This window comes from Neophocaena asiaeorientalis, unplaced genomic scaffold, assembly GCF_003031525.2.
Source record: "Neophocaena asiaeorientalis asiaeorientalis breed wild unplaced genomic scaffold, Neophocaena_asiaeorientalis_V1.1 scaffold1, whole genome shotgun sequence".
In the NCBI taxonomy this organism is placed as follows: domain Eukaryota; kingdom Metazoa; phylum Chordata; class Mammalia; order Artiodactyla; family Phocoenidae; genus Neophocaena; species Neophocaena asiaeorientalis.
The window spans coordinates 104,035-120,894 of record NW_020171981.1 but is presented as its reverse complement, the minus strand read 5'-3'; the positions used below and the strand labels follow the sequence as shown (position 1 = coordinate 120,894).

The following is a 16,860-nucleotide window of genomic DNA, read 5'->3' as shown; positions in this document are numbered from 1 at the left end:
AGTTGCTCCACGGTATGTGGGATCTTCTCGGACCAGGTCTCGGACTTTTGTCCCCTGCGTTGGCAGGCAGATTCTTAACCACTGCGCCACCAGGGAAGCCCCTCACCCTTAAGTGTTCGATGTCTCCAGTAAGTCACACTCACACTCACACAGTCACAAATGGAACTATATTTAAACCCTCCTTTAACTAAAAATTCAAGTTCAAATACTGTTCCAACCAGGTTTGTATACATGCATCACGTCCTAGCAATGTGACTTTGGGCAGGTTTCTGCACTTCTGTGCCTCGCAAGTTTAGAATCTCATCGGGAAAATGGAACCAACTTCAAGGGGTTGTTTTGAAGGTTGAGTTAATTCATGGAAAGCAGAATTGGTATAGGGCACATAACAGCTCTCAAGTGATGGCTATTGCTACAGCTTCATCAACTTGATGTGGCTTTATCTGTCCTGGTTGCATTTCTCATTCAGTTATCAACATCTGCATGTTGTGGGCAACATTCTAAGCTCTTGGGAAATAGCCATTAACAAAGCAGACAAAATTCTACCAATAGGCCTGTGCTGGGATTGCTAGGTTGGGAATGAATGGCAGATTGGGGCCAGCATTCAGTTTGTAGTTGTTTGTGGGGTAACTTCCCCTGAGGCCTCACAGCTGGGGGAAGTTCGAAGACCAGGAAGCCACCCAGGGTTGGAGTACGGAAGGGCAGGGACTTTACTGAAATGAAAGTGAAAGCAAAGAGCCTGCGTAAGAACCATAAGAAGTGTCTTTCAGACTCTGCTGGGGAGACCAAAACTCCTCAAAGTGCAAGCAAGACTTTAGTCGCGTTGGACCCTGCCAGTTTGTGCCAGCTCTGAAGTTTCAGCCCTTGCTAACTGGACCTTAGACCATGATGGTGAGAGGAGGGTCTTGGGGGTGGGGAGAATCCAAGAGGAATGCTCCTCTTGGCCAGGAATCTACAGGTATCCCAGGGCCTGGCAGGCAACCCTCTCCCTATCCATCTCTTAGACCTGCTACAGGTCTGGGGAGAGACGGCTGGGATGACCTCTCCGCAAGGGAGTTGGTCCCCTAATCCAGTGCCTCAGAGACAGTTCTATAACCTGCATCTCGGGATCGTGAATTCCTTGTGTGGATGTGCATTTTTCTGGAGAAAGAATCCATCGTTTTCATTAGATACTCAAAGGGTTCTGTGACCCCAAAAAGTTTAAGAATTGCTCCAACCTTTATCTCCTGAGATCTTCCTCAACAAGTTCTTCCCCTCCTTATATTTCCATCTAAATGTCACCTTGACCTCTCTTCAGGGCGAGGGGAAGAAGTGTTACTCTTCTGAGACCTAACCTTCCCCCTGTCTGCTGTGGTCCCCCCTTTCCCAACCCCTGATCGCCCCTGCTCGTGCTAGACTAAGCCCTCTGCGGGCTGGTTCTCTGTCTCAGCTTGTTCACCCTTGATCCTCCTCGGTGCCCAGCACAGTGCCTGGCATGCAATAGGCGCTCAATAAACAGCTGTTGAGTGAATGAATCTCATTTCCCTAGTTTCTTCAGTCCTTCTCCCTGATACTACCCCGTCTGTTACAAATATATAGGTCTCTTGCTTGGAAATTTTTCATTTGCCCCTCAAATGTTGAAGGAAGACACAGGCTCTAGAGGCCAGCCTGCCTGGTTCCAAATCCTGGTTCCTCCAATTGTGTGGCCCTGGGTAAGTTATTAGCCTCTCTAAAGTTTACAATCTAAGCCCCATTTCCTTATCTATTTGGTGGGAATGATGGTAACACTTCCACACAAGAATACCTACCTGCCACAATTAAACTAAACAACCCCTAAAATACACAGTAAAAACTGAGCACGCTGCTTGGCACATACTGAGTGCTCAATACATGTTCATTATTGTTAATATCGCCAGTTCCCCAGTTCAGCCACCCCTCACTCCTCCCACTCTGGTAAAAGTGCTCTCTTAAAGGGCCTTTACATATTAGAAAGGAAAGAAGGAAGGTGGATTCAGGAAACTATTTTTTTTATATAAATTTATTTTATTTATTTTTGGCTGTGTTGGGTCTTCGTTGCTGTGCGCGGGCTTTCTCCAGCTGCGGCGAGCAGGGGCCACTCTTCGTTGCGGTGCGCGGGCCTCTCATTGCGGTGGCCTCTCTTGTTGCGGAGCACGGGCTCTAGGCACGCGGGCTTCAGTAGTTGTGGCACGTGGGCTCAGTAGTTGTGGTTCATGGGCTCCAGAGTGCAGGCCCAGTAGTTCTGGCGCACGGGCCCAGTTGTTCCGCGGCACGTGGGATCCTCCTGGACCAGGGCTTGAACCCGTGTTCCCTGCATTGGCAGGCGGACTCCTAACCACTGCGCCACCAGGGAAGCCCAGGAAACTGTATTTTTAAAAAATCACCCTAAATTGATTATTGAGAGACAGAGTCTATTAATGACATTGTGATGTCTATCTTCCCAGAATTTTTATGCATTAATAAATAGCCTCATGAATTAAAACATTTTAAATCGTCAGAATAGGGAATGTATAGGCAGCTTTATATTGTGCTTATTGTGAGCATTTTTTCATGTTAAATGTTCTTTATTACTGTCTTTTAATTGCTAAATATTTTATACTTAGCTGTTTCTTGTTGGACACGTAGATTTCTTTGTTTTCCATTGTAAACAAGGCTACTGTAATCATCCTTGTACGTGAACTGACCGTCTCCTTATGATAAGCAGGACTGTTCTTGTTGCTCAGTCTCAGCAGTCGTTCTCACGCCTCCTGGCAGAAGGCTTGTTGGCAGCACTGGGCGCAGCTGCGGCTCCTCTGCCTTAAACGCGTTGTTCTTCATGCCTGCCCTCCCTCAGGTTTCACGAGCCCCTCCTCTGCATTCTCCTTGGCTGGTTCTTCCTTGTTCCCCTGACCTCTTAGTGTTGGTTGCCCCAGAAATCAGCCCTTGGACCTCTACATGTTGATCTCATTTAATTTTGTGACTCTAAGTATCTCTGCTTGGATAATTTTCAAGTTTATACTCACGGCCTGGACCCCTTCCCTGGATGCCACATCGTAGAGGCAACCACCACTCTGCATCTCTACTGGGATGTCAAATAAGCACTTCATCCCTAATACGTTCAAAGTAAACCCCAATCTCTTCCATCCAACGTATTTCCCATCTCGGCAAATGGCTCTCCTTCCCCCCAGCTGCTCAAGCCTAACAGCTTAGTGTCATCACAGACTCGTCTCTTTCTTCCACATCCTATTTCCAACCCATCAGCAACTTGAATCAATCTAAACTCTTTTTTTTTTTTTTTTTTTTTGTGGCACGCTTGCGCGGCTTGCTGGATCCTAGTTCCCCAACCAGGGATTGAACCTGTGCCCCCTGGAGTGGAAGTGTGGAGTCCTAACCACTGGACCGCCAGGGAATTCCCTCAATCAATCTAAACTCTTGACTACGCCTCACCACCTCCACTGCTACCACCTGATCCAGGCCATCAGCGTTGCTCACATGGACACTGTCATGGCCTCCTAAGTAGTCTCCCTGTTAGTGCCCTTTCCCCACATCAGTCTGTTCACACAACAGCCAAGTTATCCTGTTAGCATTTAAGCCTGCCTGCAGCCTCCCACCTCACTTTATGTGAAAGGCCCTTCATGGCCCCACTCTGTTTTCTCTGTGACTTTATCTCCCACCACTCCCCCCTCACTCGCTCTGCTCCAGCCACATTGGTCTCCTAGATGTTCCTCAAATACATACAACAAACTTCCACCTCAGGGCCTTTGCACTTGCCGCTCCCTCTGCATAAAACTTTCCCCCACATATACACACGGCTGACTCCTTTATCTCCTTCAACTATATGATCAAATATCTCAACGAGGTCTACTCTGATCACCCCAGTTAAAACTGTACTCCAACATTCTCTGTCCTCCCTTCTCTGTTTTTGTCCATAACACTTGTCACTAACATACTGCAGATTTTACTTATTTATTGTGTTTATTATCTGGCTCATCCCCTAAAATGTAAACTCCACAGGGAAGTTTTCTCTGTTTGGTTCACTACTGTGTCCCCAGAGCCTAGAACAGGGCCCGACACGTGGTAGATCCTGGTAGCTGATTGTTGCATGAGTGAATAAGGAAACAAATGAGGGAGGGGACTTCCTGTAGCCCTCCTTTTCTTTTGCCTCTGTTTCATCACTCCTCTTCCTTTGTGTCTATGATGCTACCTAATCCTGGCCCTGGCCCTGACCATGCCTTCTTTTTCTTTTCTTTTTTAACATTTATTTATTTATTCTGGCTGCACCGGGTCTTAGTTGCGGCACATGGGATCTTCATTGTGGCATGCGGACTCTTAATTGTGGCATGTGAACCCTTAGTTGTGGCATGCATGTGGGATCTAGTTCCCTGGCCAGGGATCGAACCCAGGCCCCCTGCCTGGAACACGGAGTCTTACCCACTGGACCACCAGGGAAGTCCCCATGCCTTCTTTTTCTTCTCTGCATTCCTTTATCTTTCCTGACCCCTGACTAGGTATCTTCAAAGATCACATTTTTAAGGGCTCTGTCCCTGAATGAGTTCTTCCATCCTCTTGGCTTCTACCATTACCACATACTGTTCTAACCCAGAGTTCAATCCACCAAGTCCTGTCCCTGACACTCTGTGTCTTCAACAGCCTTGGGTTTGACTTACTTTGGCCCATTAGGGCCAAAGTTTTTTTGTTTGGTTGGTTTTATTTTTTGTGGGTTTTTTTGTTTTGTTTTTGGCCACACCACGTGGCTTCCAGGATCTCAGTTCCCCGACCACGGATTGAACCCAGGCCACAGCAGTGAAAGCCTGGAATCCTAACCACCAGGCCATCAGGGAACTCCCACCATTAGTTAACCTTGATGAACCTCAGGTTCCTCAACTATCAAATGGGGATTATTAAAATACAAAACATTTAACACAGCACTCATCATATGCCGGAACTACTTTTCCAAATAAAATTATACATAGGTAGAAATTGCTATTCCCACTTTACAGATGAAGAAACCAAGGCACAGAGAGTTAAATAACTTGCCCATTGTCTTGGCAGTAGTAAGAGGAGCTGAATGTAAGCCCCGGAGTTTTGGCCCCAGAACTTGTGCTCTTAACTGCTATATTACACTGCCTCTCAGTACTGCTATGATGAACACAGAGAGCATGAGATTTTATCTTAGCGGTTGTTAGGTTCTAAACTTGGCAAGTAAGGCAGAAGAATGCATGTAGTCAAATGAACCTCAAATCATTAACTCACCCCTAAGTATCCAGAATTTACAGTCTCTCAATGAGCTCAGTGTAAAACGGATCCCTTTTCTTTTTTCAGTTGAGTACCAGATGGATACTGGCTTGCATTTAGAGACCAAGTTATCATGTTAGTTAAGTAAATAAATAGCATGTATAGTTGAATTCAAGTAAGTGACTACAGTCAGCCTGTGTTGTCCTTAAGAAGTCTGTGATAGAGAAGTTTCAGTTGGGAGTTGGAGACAGGAGGCAGTTTTGTGATACTTAAATGGGATGGAGTCCAACTGTGCCGATCACTTAGCAGGTCCCCAGTAACTACTGGCTCTCTTCCCTTGCCTGCTGGGTCAATGACATTATACCAAATCCTTGGACACCCAAGTCTGCAACCTCAGTGTTGCATCGCCTCTCCAGTCTGTCCCCTCTGTCGCTTTAATACAGCATCCGGAGTCTGGCAGCTTTTCCTCTTGAGATGTACTCATCTGTGTGTGCTCCTTGTGCCCAGTGCCAGAGGTTCAGGTCAGCTCCTGTCACGTCTGTGAGAATTAGAGCCACAGATCTGGGCTTGTTCTCCCCACTCCCCAGTTCCTGCTGCTCCAGTTCATCCTGCCATCACTGCCAGCTTTTTTTTTTTTTTTTTTTAAGTATAGTTGATTTACAATGTTATGTTAGTTTCAGGTGTACAGCAAAGTGATCCAGTTATACATATATGTATTCTTTTTCAGATTCTTTTCCATTATAGGTTATTGCAAGATATTGAGTATAGTTCCCTGTGCTCTATACAGGAGGTCCTTGTTTATCCATTTTATACGTAATAGTGTGTATCTGCTGATCCCAGACTCCTAATTTATCCCTCTTTCACCCCTTTTCCCCTTTGGTAACCATAAGTTTGTTTCCTATGTCTGTGAGTCTGTTTTTGTTTTGTAAATAAATTAATCTGTGTCTTTTTTTTAGATTTCACATATAAGTGGTATCATATGGTATTTGTCTTTCTCGACTTACTTCATTTAGTATGGTAATCTCTAGGTCCATCCATTGCTGTAAATGGCATTATTTCATTCCTTTTTATGGCTGAGTAATATTCCTGTGTGTGTGTGTGTGTCACACACATATATATATAACATCTTTATTCATCTGTTGATGAACAGTTAACTTGCTTCCGTGTCTTGGCTATCGTAAATAGTGCTGCTATGAACATTGGGGTGCATGTGTTTTTTTGAATTAGGGTTTTCATCTTTTCCAGATATATGCCCAGGAGCAGGATTTCCCCTGCATCGGCAGGCGGACTCTCAACCACTGCGCCACCAGGGAAGCCCCAGCCTTTATTATTTATAGACTTTTTAAGGATGGCCATTCTGACTGGTGTGAGGTGATACTTCATTGTAGTTTTCATTTGCATTTTTCTAATAATTAGCAATATTGAGCATCTTTTCATGTGCCTGTTGGCCACCTGTATGTCTTCTTTGAAGAAATATCTATTTAGGTCTTCTGTCCATTTTTTGATGACCGGATTGCGCTCTTTTCAACACTGTGTCCATCACCTCACTCCCCCTTTCAGAAATCTTCACCAGTTCCCCATTTTCCCCCTGATAAACTCTCTGGCCTGAATTGTTTTGTTTGTTTGTTTTTCCTTGTATCCATTCACCAGTGGATGGACGTTTTTGAATGTTTTTTTTTAAACTGTAATTATGAAGCTTTTAAAAATAAATTTACTTATTTATTTATTTAAAGCTATTTATTGAATAGCATTGCCAATTACTAGATTTTCAAACAATATGTATAATTAGATCAAGATTTAAAGCAGAAGTAAAAAGAGGATGGATTAAAGACTGAATCCAACTTTTATTTTTCATATTTATTTAAAATCAAGCCATCTGGGCTTCCCTGGTGGCGCAGTGGTTGAGAGTCCGCCTGCCGATGCAGGGGACACGGGTTCGTGCCCCAGTCCGGGAGGATCCCACATGCCGCGGAGCGGCTGTGCCCGTGAGCCATGGCCGCTGAACCTGCGCGTCCAGAGCCTGTGCTCCGCGGCGGTGAGAGGCCCACGTACCGCAAAAAAAAAAAAATAAAGCCATCTTTTTCAAATAAAAATCCAGATTTCTGGTTTCCCTTAGAAATGGGAAGATATAGGATACTGAGACCACATTCCATGTGAAAAAACTTGGCTAGAGCCGAGAAGGGGTTGCCACTTTAGTTGGGACATGCTGTCTGCAGGATGTAAGAGTCCCCACCTCTCCATATCACACTGCACCTGCTCCCCTGACTCATTGATGTCATGTAACTGACCCTGAAAGTCACTGATTATTTCTCACTACTCATTAACTGGCATTATTTGGCCAAGCCCTAGTTTTCTTCTGCTTAAAATAGAGTGAACTCACACTGAATTATTCAACGCCCACTGTAATATGTTCCCGTTCTGTCATTCGTTCACTTCATTCATTCACTCACTTCATTCATTCAGCACGGGTTTACTGAATGCCTGTTTTGTGCCAGGGACTCTGCTGAACACTTGGGACACAGAGCTGGCCAGGACAGAGTCCCGTCCTCCCCAGTGAGCTCACACTTCCCTGAGCTGACCTTATTTATCAGGCTTCCAACCACAGGGTGAGCTCTCCATCCCACAAACAAAGGTGCATTTATTCCCATCCCTGGTGTCACTCCCCTGCCCATTTGTCAGCTCTCTCTGGATCTGCTCCAAATCACACCCAGCCTGAAAGGCTGCTTGCCTTGGTACAGCAGAAAGGGTGGCAGTCATGGGACAAGCTGGGAGATGGGGGGTAAATTACTCCCCTACTCTGAGTTTGATTTCTTCACTGTAAAGCATAGACTAAGAGTCGAGAGTCAGACTGCCTAGGGCCAAATGACTTCGGGTAAGTCACTTGACCTCTCGGAGCTACTGTTGCCTCATCTGCAAAATAAGAAGAGGGTGTTTATTTCATAAGGTTGTTGCAAGACATGAGTGGTATAATCCATGTAAAGGGCTTAGCACATGTTAGCTGATAGTCTTATGACATCTTGCAACTGTAAGCTCCTGCTGCTCCTCGAGGCCTCCCTAGTTGTGTTAACCCCTTTGGGGCGGTCCCTCCTCCAAATTCCCGCTGTCCTCCACCATCAGCCTCTCCTCCGCCGTCAGCCTCTCCTCCAGCGTCAGCCTCCCCTCCGCCGTCAGCCTCCCCTCCGCCGTCAGCCTCCCCTCCGCCGTCAGCCTCTCCTCCGCCGTCAGCCTCTCCTCCGCCGTCAGCCTCCCCTCCGCCGTCAGCCTCTCCTCCGCCGTCAGCCTCTCCTCCGCCGTCAGCCTCTCCTCCAGCGTCAGCCTCTCCTCCGCCGTCAGCCTCTCCTCCGCCGTCAGCCTCTCCTCCGCCATCCGTCGTGTGGTCGTGCACTGTCTTCAGTACCGTTTGTTTGTCTGTTCGAAATATTTATTTATTTTGGCTGTGCTGGGTCTTAGTTGCAGCATGCGGGATCTTCGTTGCGGCATACGGACTCTTAGTTGTGGCATGCGTGCGGGATCTAGTTCCCCGACCAGGGGTCGAACCCAGACAGGCTGCATTGGGAGCGCAGTCTTACCCACTGGACCACCAGGGAAGTCCCTTGAGTACCGTTTTATACAGACCTAAGCGCTGGACCCTTTTCTTCCACTGCCTGTGTCGTGCCCAGTACCTCATAGCAGGAGCTCAATCAGTGTTTGTTAAACTCTGGGTCTCCAGGAATGACCCAGCCGTGGCTGCTGCAAAGGCTCCTGCCTTTCAGAGCAGCTGCGATGGGGGCAGCCAAGCTGGGCCAGGACAAGCCCAGGGCAAGGTAAAGGGGTTGGGCTGTTCTCGGGCTGAGCACCAACTCTGCTCCTGGAGTGTCCAGAATAGCGGCCCCCTTTCCCTGGGTCATTCATTCTCTGGAAAGGCAGGTGGATGTCTGGTTGTTCCCCTCTGCTCCAATAGGCCCTCCAAGCCCTTCAGGAGGAACAGGCCAAACTAAAGACCAGGCTACAGGAGCTGAAAAGGAAGCTCAGGGACAACCCCCAAGACAAGGTGAGCTGGGAGGGGGTATGGCCTGGTAGAAAGAGCTGGGGAGGTCTTGGTTTCACCACTGCCTCTGCCATTTCCTTGCTGTGTGACCTCGAGTGTGTTACTTGAACTCTCTGAACCTGTCTGCTTCTCTGTAAAGTGGAGCTACCTACCTCACAGGCTTGTGTGAGGACAAACTAAGATTTTGTATGTAAAGTGCCAGTACATGCTTGACCCACATGCATCCGCTTAGTTACCCAGCTCTCCTCTCAGTGTTCATCCCTGGCACTCAGCATCAGTGGCATGTAATTGGGGGTGCTTTCCTCCTGGGAGTGGGGCGCTCTCCCAACCCTGAAATCTGCATCAGCCTCTCCTCCCCCACCTCCAGGTCCCATTCCCAGTGCCTGAGGCCCCCCTGGTGTTCCGAGGAGACATTCAGCAGGGCAAGGAAACAACCAAGTCTGTGGTTTCTAACCTGCGGATCTGTTACCCTCTGCCTGGAGGCTCTGCTCTGGTCACCTTTGATGACCCCAATGGTGAGCTCCGGGAAACCTTGGGAGGGAGGCTGGGAGGCTTCCTAAGTACTGACCCTGCTCCCCCACCCAGTGGCCAAGCAGGTGCTGCAGCAAACGGAGCACACGATCGATGTGGAAGGGTTCCGACTGCGGGTGCAGGTCCAGCCCTTGGAGCTGCCCATGCTGACCACCATCCAGGTGACAGAATGGCAGGGCCCTGGGATCTGCACGGGGCCCCATGCACCTGGGCACAAGGGATGACTCCCTCCTGCCTCCCCCTAGGTGTCCAGCCAGATGAATGAACAGAGAGTACTGGTCAGTGGGTTTCCTGCCGGGCTTAAGCTAAGTGAGGAGGAGCTGCTGGACAAGTTGGAGATCTTCTTTGGCAAGAGCAAGAACGGGGGTGGCGATGTGGAGACGCGGGAACTGCTGCAAGGCAGTGTCATGCTGGGCTTCGCTAAGGATACAGGTAAGGGCCTTGTCGGCGAGATGAGAGCAGAGGCACCAGGCCACAGGAGGGGGGAGCCCTTGATGCTGAAGGTCCCCCGCTCCCTGTCCCTGCAGTGGCCCAGCACCTGTGCCAGACGGGCCAGTTCACAGTGCCACTGGGTAAGCAGCAGTTCCCTCTGAGAGTCTCTCCCTACATGAGTGGAAAGATCCAGAAGGCTGAGGTAAGTGGGAAGGTGGAAGATGGGGACTGGACCTGGTAACCTGTCTGCCTGCCAGAAACTTGCCCAAGGAAGGACCACAGCCCCGAAACCCCACTGACCTACCCGCTACCAACCTCTCCAGGCCTCCTGCCCCCTCCCATACTCCCACGGTCGCCACCTGCCCCGACCTCTGCCCCGCCCCGCCCCCCCAGCCCAACCTGCACGAGCCCTTGCCCAGCTCCTGGCTCCTTTTCCAGGTCAGGTCCCTGACAGTGCCCCACTCGGTGCTGGTGCTCAACATTCCCGATGTCCTGGATGGCCCAGAGCTACAAGACGTCCTGGAGATCCACTTCCAGAAGCCCACCCGTGGGGGTGGGGAGGTGGAAGCCGTGACAGTCATGCCCCTGGGACAGCAGGGCCTGGCGGTCTTCACTGCCAAGTTGGGCTAGGAGCCTGCCCTGCTCATCACCCCCCGCCCCTCTCCCGAGGTTCTCAAACCAGGCTGGGGTTGGACGCCCATACAGGAGAGAGAGATCATGCCGGTCAACGGCAGGAGGGACTATGGGTTGTGAAACGCGCCCCGAGAACAGTAAAAGCGCCTGCATTGCATGATCTTCTTCCTCATTTCGTTTCAAGAAAGGAAACTCGATTAGGCCATGGAAGAAGGCTGCGGGGAGGGAGAAACCCTAGCCTTCCACTGGCAGCACTGGCCTTCCACAAGCTCCCCTTCCCCTCCACTATCAGAGGCAACATCCAGGACCCAGGGTTTGGCTTTTTATTGACACAAACACAAAGGCAGCTTCGGTAACCATAACGGGGTGGGTACACAAAAGTGAAAATCGCACTTCACACATTTAGGCCTCGTTGAGATGATGAAGAGGCTGAGCCCCTCCCCCCACCTCCCAATGGCAGTGGCTTGGGCAATAACCCGCCCTAATTCCAGATCCAAGGGCAGAGGGACTTACACCCCTAGCCCCGGGAAGTCCCCACTTTGGTTCCAGTGGCCCAGGTCCTAAACCTCCACTTTGACCCCCTGTTCCATCTCCCCACCCATGTAAACAAAGTTTGGGGCTGAGTCTGAAAAGCTGCCTCCCTGCTCTGAGGAGACAGTGGGCCTCCGTGACTACATGGGGAACGTGCTTCGATTTTTACTTTGGTCCCAGAACAAGAGACAGATGGCATCACCTCTCAGAGCTCTGGCTGGTAAGTGCCACACTTAGCTGCAAGGCTGAAAAAGCTTCCCCGCCTCTTTCGCCTCAACCACCATAGAGAAATGACAGCCCCAGAGACAGGACATGGCACAGGCCCCCGGAGGCTAGGGGCTGGCCCCCCACACACCGGCACACACACAGATTTTTGGCAGTGCTATGGGACTGGGGAGCAGCGAAACCCCAGCTCCAGCAGAACAAGGAAGGCACTGGGGAGGACGGGGGGAGGAGGTATGAGGCAGGGACCCCTACACACACAAGCAAGCTTTCCATTGCTAAGGCACTGAGAACAAATCCAGAGAACTCAGTGAAGAGGAGGGGGCTCCGTGTCCCTCCCATAGAGTGGTGACCTAGGGCAGCAGGTCTGACTCCCGCCCCTGCTGGAAGAGGCACCCCTGCTGGAGAGTGGCAGAACCCCTGGAGGTGGGAGAAGCCGATTGTGCTCGAGAAATTGGGGACAAGAGGACGAGGCCTTACAACAAGGTGGGCGCTGGCTGGCCCGGGTTGAAGGGACACTAGGGCGACACAGGGACATGCTGGATTCACACAGATTGGCCCCATATCCTGAGCTGGCATTTCGATTCTTTGGGGAGCTGTGGGGCGGGGCAGGAGGGCAGACGAGGCGGAGGCGGAAGCACAGGGAACAGGACGGGAAGGGATTGGCTACACTTGGCACAAAAGCAGCACAGCGAGGCCCGGGGAAAGGGTGGGGGCAGGAAGCGGCCGGCCTCTCTCTGACCCTCCCTGTCCCCTTGGCAGGGCCCAGACATCCAAGTGGTCACTTCCCAACCTCTTCAGAGGGCAGGAAGCGGGGAGGGGGTAGCCCTGACTAAAGAGGAAGAACAGGACAGGGGAGAGGACATCACCGCAGAGACCCTGGGGGGAAAGAGGGCAACGCATTGTGATAGAGGATGAACCGCGAGGGTCTGGTGGCCAACAGCACGTGGCTTCCCAGCTTCTCTCTTCCCCGGGCCCTGAGGGTCTCCCAGCCCCCTGCCTAGTTCTCCTTCTCCGGCCCAGGCACCAGGAGGACTTTGCCCACGTTCCTCTTCTCCTGCATCTGCCTCATGGCATCCGCCACCTGGAGAGGAAGACAAGACTCTGCTCCCAGCGCCATTCGGCCCGTCCAGGGAGCCGGCCTAAAGGAGTCAGCCCTCCTCCTCCCAGGACTCCTCCCCTAGGGACCCCAGCCTTCACGGCTCCCATCCAGGCCCTCCCTGCAGGGCCATCACACTCACCTTCTCGAAGGGCCACACGGAGTCGATGTGGGGTTTGATGTGGCCCTGGTTGTACAGAGCCACGAGGCGGGTCACCACACCGCTGACCAGCTCCGTCTCGCCCTCCAGGTAGCCCAGGTGGAAGCCACACACGGCTCGGTTGGCCGGCAGCAGCTGCAGAGCTGTCACACTGAACTGATTCCACCATGTGCGCGCCACGGCCATCAGGTTCCGCTTGGGGCCCGTTAGCAAGTTGGCCATTCCTGAGGGACGAGGAGACACAGCCTGTGAATCCAGGTGCCAGGCACATCCCTGTGTGTCTGGATCCAAGCTCATCTGCCCCCTGCGGGCCCCTTACAATTATTCATACCGGCACCCGGTAGTGACAGGAGAACCTCCCACCTGCTGGCTACCTGGCCCAGATGGACTCTAGCCAACTCAAAGATTGATCTAAGCTTTATATATTTGTTTATTTTTGGTGTGAAGTAGTTTCTTAAATGGAAATGCAACTTGCCCAAGAAGCCCAGGAGGTAGGACAGAGGAAGGCAGACTGGTTGATACTGCATCAGGAATAATCCCCAAACAAGAACACAGAGAGAACACAGAATTTGCTATGACTCACGAATGAGAAGGAGATTAGCTACACCCAGGAGGGAGCAGTGTGAATGCAATATCCAGCACCATGCTAACCGTGATGCTTCCTACAGAGCACCGGAGTCTCTGTCCGTTCTGCATTCAAAAGCCCCGGGCCCCTATATCCTACCCCTCAGACCCCACCCTGCTTCCCCTAACTCCCCCTCCAGCCCCGGCCCACTAACTCACCGTAAGTGACTATTTTGCCCATGGGTTTGAGGAGGTTGTAGCCCTTGGCCGTATCTGACCCACCCAGAGGGTCCAGGACGATGTCCACTCCTGTCAGAAAGTAGGGGGCCCAGAACAGCATAAGGATTCACAGATCTGGAGACGCCCCTCTCGGTCCCATGCCATCCTACCCCTTCCCACTCCCTGACCCCACCTTTGGGAGAGATCTTCTTGATCTCCTCTACGTAGTCAGTCGTGTGGTAGTCGATGGGGTGTGTGACTCCGCTCTCCTTCAGCACCTCATGCTTGCTGGCTGAGGCCGTTCCGAACACCATCACATTCTCTACTGTATGGCACAGCTGCACGGCAGCCATACCCACACCCCCTAAAGCAAGACACTTTCATGAAGACGGGATATAGAGTCGTCCAGCCACCACTCTCCATTCTCACCTCTCAAGGATCCAGCCCATCACCTTCATTTTGCCTGGGCTCATCTTGAGGCTTTCTCCCATCATTCCATGTCTAATTTCCAAGATTGAGAATTGGGGGGAAGGTGGCTGGCAAGGAGGGGGTGCTGGGCAAGGGAACGTTGCTATGGGTAGCACACCAGGCTGGACCTGGTGCCTGAATGCTACCACGGCAACAACACTGCAGAGGCCTCTGGGCACCATAGGCCGAGGCAGCTAGTGTTGCCATGACAACAGTCCAGACAAGCAGCAGGGAAGAGGCCCGGAAGGAGATCTGGGTAGGGTAAGGAAAGGGGATAAATGGAGGGTGCCTGTCACCTGCAGCCATGTGTACCAAGACGCTGTGGCCAGGCCGTAGGTTGCCAAAGTCAAAGAGGACCATGTAGGCTGTGATATAATTGACCAGCAACGCAGCAGCTTCTTCAAAGGTCATGACCTCAGGCATTAGGAAGGTCTGGGCCGAAGGCACAGTCACCTCCTCCTGCCACATGCCTGACCGGATCAACACCATCACCCGGTCCCCGACCTTGAAAAATGGAAAAAGAAACTGATTCACTTTGCTGTACAGCAGAAACTAACACAACATTGTAGATCAACTATACTTTAATTAAAAAAAAAAAAAAAAAGAATGGAAAAAGAGCATCATTCATTCACTCATTCATTCACCCACTGGTAATTTATGACCTTCTACTATGCACAAGGCCCTCTTCCTGGCAATGAAGTCACAGTACAAGCAGCAGCGGTCCTCGTGGTAATGGTTATAATAATAACAATAGTAATAATAATATCATCAATAACAACTTATCTTTATTGACTGCTTACCAAGGCCAGGCCCTATTGTAAGTGCTCTACATATAAACACTCAATCCTCACATCAGCCCCCTGAGGAAGATACTATCCTTATCTCCATTTTACAGATCTTACACTTTATTATTGTGTCAGATCCCTGAGTGCAAGAAGCTTACAGTTAGGGCCGCATGAAATATTGAAGAGACCAAACTGCTTAGGTTTAAAAAAAAATGGGCTCCACTGTTTACTGACACTATGACCTTGGGCAAATAAAAATTATCTAACCTTTTTGAGCCCCAGTTTTCCTATCTGTAAAACAGGGCAGTTAATGAGGATTAAGTAGCAAAAAATCAGTGGTTTTTAGCCTAATGTCTGACACATAGTAAGAACTTCGTAGTGTTAGCTGATAATAAGGACAACAATGATGACAATATCAGAAGCAAGGAGGGGAGGTCACCAATCCATCAACTGAAGGAAGAGGGCCGTATGCTGTAAGGGCCACACCGAAGTGCAGGTAAAGGCCTCTGAGCAGTTAGGGCTGTTACCTCAGGAGAAGTATCTGAGCCGCCACTGGGGGCTCAGAAAGAAGCTTCACCCAGAGACTGGGGGGAGGAGTGATGGCCAAGGACAGCCACACAATCCCACCTACCAGGAAAAGGCATCCCCCCTCCCCTTCCCCGTACCCTCAGCCACCTGCACAAGAGCCTCCTTGCAGGAGGGAAAGGGAGCAAAGGAAGCAGAACCTTCCCCTCCAGTTTAACAACTGGGGTCAAGGGGAGGATAGGGGAAAGGGGTCAGTCTCCAGAGGAAGGCCTCTCATGGTTCTCTGAAGAGCATGGAGAGGGAGGTGTGGGTGCTGTTCCAGGACAATCCGAGTCTGTCTTGGTCCCTGCCAGGAATGATGGGAATTCTGTACATTAACGAGACTTGGGATCCATGGGGCAGGGGGATGGGACTCCCACACATACCCTTTTTCATGTCCACACTCCACTGAGGAGGAGTACTGAGGGCAGAGTAGGACCTTTCTCTGCAAGCACTGGCCTGGGATGAGGTCTGAGCAATGGAAGCATCCCACCCCAGGACTCAGGACTAGTGGGCTCAGAAATAACTCAGGAGAGCTGGGGAAAGGTGTAGTGGTCAGTCCAGGTGGTGGCCAGTCGCAGATTTGGCCCAGAACAAGGTCCACTTACCCAGGCTAATGCTCACCCCTCAGCCCATTACAGGGCAGGCCCATGACCCTTCCCCAGCCCAGATATCAGGAGGGAGCAGGGGCTCTCCCCTCCGAATCCAGCCTCTTACATCATATTCTTACCCTGGACAGGATATCCTGTATTTACGAAGCGGAAAGTGTGGGGAGAAGAGGTTAGGTGGTTGGCCTTCAGCAGTAACATGAACTATTACTACCCCCACCAAAAAAAAAAAAAAAAAAATTCTTCTTAGCACCTTCTTAGAGTAGGATTATTTAGAAGTCAGTGGAAAGGGTGGGGCCAGAGCTGATTCCACGGAGAAGCCCTTTAAGGAGGAAGGAGACGTATGCCTGTACAATAAATCCAAAAATTCCAGCTCTGAGCTCTGGGACCCGCAGGTCTGGCAAGAAGAAAGTCTGCATTTGATGAGACTCTCTTGCAGGGGCCAGATTTGAAAAGAAACCCCTAAACAAATGACGTGCAAAGGCCTCACCCCAAGTCTCTCAAAAAGTTGGCCATTTGAAACTCTCCGGTGCCTGGGGCTGTCGCCAAGATTAATGATAAACAAAAAGGAGTCACAGACCGGCAGAGCTGGGCCAACCTGCTCACGGTGCCACACCCCCCTCCCCAGTCCAAACGGGCACCGGCCCGGTTTCTCAGTAGAGGGTCCTCTACGAGAAGACAGAGGTGGGTTCCGCCCAAAGTTCCCAAGGGCAGCCCGGGGTCGTGGTCCGCTGGCTGAGTCACCGGAGGAGGAGACAGTGCAGTCACGGGAGACAGAGAGCCCAAGACAAAAATACAGACACCCAATC

At 50.7% G+C, this 16,860-nt stretch overlaps 2 protein-coding genes across 3 annotated transcripts in view; one reads left to right on the top strand and one right to left on the bottom strand.

Annotated features, from left to right (window-relative positions):
* The first annotated feature begins 700 nt into the window (after positions 1-700).
* Positions 701-10,991, top strand: IFI35 (interferon induced protein 35). Of its 2 annotated transcripts, none has more exons than XM_024743125.1 (7): positions 701-888; positions 9,149-9,238; positions 9,603-9,750; positions 9,821-9,927; positions 10,012-10,198; positions 10,294-10,400; positions 10,637-10,991. In XM_024743125.1, the coding sequence occupies exons 1-7, from the start codon at positions 883-885 to the stop codon at positions 10,826-10,828; spliced, it is 837 nt and encodes a 278-aa protein (XP_024598893.1). In that variant the 5' UTR covers positions 701-882; the 3' UTR covers positions 10,829-10,991. The 2 variants fall into 2 exon arrangements, with proteins under 2 accessions (XP_024598893.1, XP_024598900.1); XM_024743132.1 differs by lacking the exon at positions 701-888 and adding an exon at positions 1,596-1,688.
* A 148-nt stretch (positions 10,992-11,139) lies between these two features.
* The window catches only part of VAT1 (vesicle amine transport 1), a 6,983-nt gene continuing 1,262 nt past the window's right edge, over positions 11,140-16,860 (bottom strand). The window contains exons 2-6 of the mRNA XM_024743113.1: positions 14,391-14,598; positions 13,820-13,990; positions 13,627-13,716; positions 12,826-13,067; positions 11,140-12,668 (exon numbers count right to left, since the gene is read on the bottom strand). Of these exons, the coding sequence (XP_024598881.1) occupies positions 12,585-12,668; positions 12,826-13,067; positions 13,627-13,716; positions 13,820-13,990; positions 14,391-14,598 (795 nt within the window). The 3' untranslated portion in view covers positions 11,140-12,584. The remainder of the gene's footprint in view (positions 12,669-12,825; positions 13,068-13,626; positions 13,717-13,819; positions 13,991-14,390; positions 14,599-16,860) is intronic.

Coding starts and splice junctions, on each gene's coding strand:
- IFI35 (XM_024743132.1), top strand. CDS start 1,611: ATGTTGAAGGAAGACACAGGCTCTAGAGGCCAGCCTGCCTGGTTCCAA. Junction 1,689..9,148: donor CTCCAATTGTGTGGCCCTGG/GTAAGTTATTAG, acceptor CTGCTCCAATAG/GCCCTCCAAGCCCTTCAGGA. Junction 9,751..9,820: donor CACCTTTGATGACCCCAATG/GTGAGCTCCGGG, acceptor TCCCCCACCCAG/TGGCCAAGCAGGTGCTGCAG.